The sequence below is a fragment of the Octopus bimaculoides genome, chromosome 1 (assembly GCF_001194135.2).
Source record: "Octopus bimaculoides isolate UCB-OBI-ISO-001 chromosome 1, ASM119413v2, whole genome shotgun sequence".
NCBI classification, from domain to species: domain Eukaryota; kingdom Metazoa; phylum Mollusca; class Cephalopoda; order Octopoda; family Octopodidae; genus Octopus; species Octopus bimaculoides.
Window position 1 is genome coordinate 145,402,618 of NC_068981.1, and position 4,501 is coordinate 145,407,118.

Consider the following 4,501-nt stretch of genomic DNA (forward strand, 5'->3'; position numbering starts at 1 on the left):
ATAGTCCATTAATTTCTAAACCTTCTCTTTATCTTTTTTAATTGAATCTGATATTTGGACGTATGTACAGAGAGATAGAGAGAAATAAAGAGAAGGGAGACTCTTTGATATTTATATTAATATGAATAATTAATTTCCAAATATTTAGCTGAACAAGACATAAGTTAAAAGAAATATGCTTATGGTATTATGAAAAGGATGTTTTCTTAAATATATATTTTTCATTGCACATTCAGTTCATGTAAACTGTTATGTATTACCAGTGTCATATATTTCAATATTGCTAACGTTATACGTTTCACTGTTGTCAATGTTATATATCTCAGTCCGGTGCTAGTTTGACAGAATCATTAGTACGTTTCACAAAAGCATCAAGATCTTTGCTCCAGCACTTAACGCATCCAGTTCAAACCCGGCCAAAATCAACTACCTTTTATCTTTTCGTATTTCATAAAATAAAGTACCTGTTAACATATGCGCGTGTGTGTATGTGTGAGAGAGTGAGAAAATAAGTTCAAAAAGAACAATTCAGACTTTTTGAGAGATCCAAAAAGAGAGAAAAATTTATTTCTAATAAAGATTCATCAGAGCAAGTAATAAGAATATGAAAATAATAGTTGAAAAATATCGTTATAGGTATAAATATACCATAAACAAGTTTTAAAAAGTGAAAGAGAAAAAGATGTTGAATCAGAATTAGATTTAATACAAAATTGGATTCAATACATACGCACGTTTCAAAAGACAATACAAATATGTAAGAAAAAATTATAATCATAGTAATTATAATTAAATTTATGCATTGTCATTCTCATTAGTGTAAGAAATATTTGGAAGGACATCAAAAACGGTTTAAGAAAATAAAATAAAATATTACCCCACCTGTATTCTCCCTTATTGTATCTTATTCAACTGTCTGTGATTCCAAATTTCAAAGGAAAATATGGCAGTGTGATGACATAGGTAACACGACTGATGGGAAATTGCAATACCTCGGCTAGGAAACGAAACTATGATTTCGATTCGAATCCTCGAATGTGTATTTCTATTCCATTATGTCCCCCTCTGATCAGATAGAAGTAATACATGCGACAAGAAATACTTTTAGGACAACAATTGTGGGTTATCTGCTTTTCCTTAAATGCAATTACTCACTTACAGGACAATCAATGAGAGAAAAGCTTGGAATACTACAGATGATAAACTAAGTTTGCTTACGATTATAGGCACAAGAATGGCTGTGTGGTAAGAAGCTTGCTTCCCAACCACATGGTTCTGGGTTCAGTCCCACTGTGTGGCACTTTCGGCAAGTGTCTTCTACTATAGCTTCAGGTCGACCAAAGCCTTGTGAGTGGATTTGGTAGACGAAAACTATATATATATATATATATATATATATATATATATGTATATATATATATATATATGTATGTTGTATGTATGTATCTGTGTGTCTGTGTTTGTCCCTCTCCCACCATCGCTTGACAACCAATGTTGGTGTGTTTACGTCCCCGTAACTTAGCGGTTCGGTAAGAGAGATCGATAGAATAATTACAAGGCTTACAAAGAATAAGTCCTGGGGTCGACTGGTTCGACTAAGGGCGGTGCTCCAGCATGGCCGCAGTCAATTGACTAAAACAAATAAAGGAATAAAAGAATAAAATCATTGATGCTCCCTCAGATTGGTTTCGTCTGTTTTCCGATTGCTCTAAGCATAGCTGTTACAATTTTGTTAACTAGAGAAGGGTAATAACAATCCTTGGCTGTTAAGACGTAATCTTCGGTGAATATGTTGGAACTCTGAGGGATGTACATAAATGATTGTAAATCAAAGTAGCTGGGAGTATGTTTTGTACGTAATAAAAATTCATTATCTTTTTCTTTTTGATATCTTAATATTTACTTTTGGCTTTAATTTTTTTCTCTTTTTACTTTCAGGTTCAAAACGAAATTTACAAAATGTGGCAAAGGTCACAGCTTAGCGAAATTCCTTGCTTTTATTGTCATTTCTCGTTGTGTAAACGTCATGAATGGAGGCGAAGCCGGAGTTACGATGCTGCTACTAGACCCTCCGACATAAGCACAGTTGTGTCAATGAGTGTGCTGCAGACACAAGACAAAGAGAGTCCAGTAGGTATGAACTGCATTGACAAACCGCTAAAGGACCTGGAATATCAGCCGATGATGAACACTACAGGGGTCATTGAAATTAGCTGAATAAACTTACAGCATCAACTGCTCCGGATCTCTGTGTCAACATACCATTTAAAACAAGTACAATTACAACTACTACAATAAAAATCACCAACAAAGTCATCAACAACAGCAGATACTACTACTACTACTACTACTACTACTACTACTACTAATGAAAGTTTAACAGCAACAATATCAGCATTACATTAGACAAGAACAACCACAAAACCAGTAAAGCATTCGGGAATGACTTCGACAGCAAAAATTATATGCTCATCATTATATTAAAACAAAATCATCTACATTTGGGGTCGATTCTTGTAAGCCTTAATTGCGTTAAAGATAAAAACGAAAAACTTACTTGGAGTGAGGCAAAATAATTTTTCTTACAAATTTGAGAAAAAATTATTTTGTGATATCCTATATTGTACAAAAAGCAACAACAACAACAACAACAACAACAACAACAACAACAATAATAATAATAATAATAATAATAATAATGAGGATTTCATTTATTTGCCACCAGGGTGGAGAGTGAGGGGGAGAATACAAAGACAGTCACAAAATGTTGGGGTTTACATATAATGAAATGATAGAATAAATAAATGACAAAAAAAGAGTAAGTATACCCGATATACAATGAAAAGGAAGGGAAATATACATAGTATACAAAGGTTATAAAAAAAAGTAGGGGACGATCGAGATGTAGTCCTCCTGATACAAGATTAACTCAAGGAAAATCGAGGAAACCCACTGTCCGAGATTTCTCTGAACACTAACGACAAGTGCCCTCCCCAATTCCCTTTCTCCGACTGTAAGGTCTACACTTAGAGAGGTACCATCCACTCTTGCCATTTTTGCAACTTTCACCTACCTTTCAATAAACTCATTTGATGGCTGCACTTCCCTCTCCACCCTCAATTTCTTTTTCAAGTGAAACTTGAAGAAGTCATTGAGACCTTTATCAAAGAGGACTGTATCAATAATAATAATGGAAGACTGAGACCTGAAATTATAAATTATAACTTTAAAAATTGCTGAAATAAAGTAGGATTGATCGTGGTTGAGTATTTACTGTAGATTTGGGTGAGGTTAGACACTCATCCCACCCACCCCAACATACACACACACAAATGGCGCAATTGGGAACTACTGCTGTACAGTATCACTGAAAACTGCACGTAGAAATTGAACGGAACACACAATCGTGATAAGAAAACACATTCCGGTTAGATATCAAAAAGGCCAATATGATCGTATAATAGGAATAGCAACACACTACGCTCAGAAATCGACGGGAACAATATGATTGTGATAACAGAATAAGTAACAACTATTAAGAAAAGTGTCTGCGTTATAAGGAATAGTTTGAAGCTAAGATGGGTCTAACCTTGGGTCAATTTGAAATCAAGTAAGAAAATATTGAAAGCAAATACGAATCAAATGCAAACAGAATTGGTAACAAGAAAGTAATAGCAGCAAACTACATAGCCAAAATTACAGCAGCGAGAACAACAATAACAATAATAACAGAAATTGCAGCAACAGCGCTTCATAACAACAATCACAACTGTGTGGAACGCAGTGGGGAATAGAAGTGGCAGCACACCTGTCATAACTATACACCTGTCATAGTTACGTTCTTATTTATTGAGCTCAAATCCAGCCGGGGGTCAACAATATTATCAAAGAACAACAAAGAGAAAATTCTTAACAAAACCAGCCACACAAATAAAACCAAGAAAATTTCATTGAAAAATTTCTTCTGAAAAACATGCAAAAAGTCACATACATGTTAAGTTGACTGTCTGTCATGTGGAAAAAAAAATGTCCTTTAAATATCTTTAATCGGTTATTTATCAAATATAATTTAAATTCTATTCAAACATTAAACAAACTATCAAAAAAGAAAAAAAAAACTGAAAATATTCCATTATCATTAACGAGGAAAACAAATTGACTAAATAGCTCTAATATTTAGTTTTGAGAAATCTCTAAATCATTATTTTGTCTTTGTTATTTTAATTTTGTTATTCATTCATATATGTGTGAGTGTGTACTGATGAATTATACTTATTGTTAACGAAATGAAATAAACATGAAACCAGAATAACATAATGTTTGCTGTATATGTACACATATATATATATATATATATACTTTATTTGTGGGTTAACGCGACTACAATTTGTTTCATGTCAAAAGAAATCTCAACAATTATCAAGCTTGCCACATGGGACGCTGTTGGCCTCCATCTTGGATGAAAACAACATGTGTGTATATATGTATATATATATATATA

General features: G+C 33.3%; 1 protein-coding gene across 1 annotated transcript in view; it reads left to right on the forward strand.

The window, feature by feature from the left end:
- The window catches only part of LOC106868068 (secretin receptor), a 725,176-nt gene extending 721,058 nt beyond the window's left edge, over positions 1 to 4,118 (forward strand). The window contains exon 15 of the mRNA XM_052969589.1: positions 1,939 to 4,118. Within this exon, the coding sequence (XP_052825549.1) occupies positions 1,939 to 2,217 (279 nt within the window). The 3' untranslated portion in view covers positions 2,218 to 4,118. The remainder of the gene's footprint in view (positions 1 to 1,938) is intronic.
- The last annotated feature ends 383 nt before the right edge of the window (positions 4,119 to 4,501 follow it).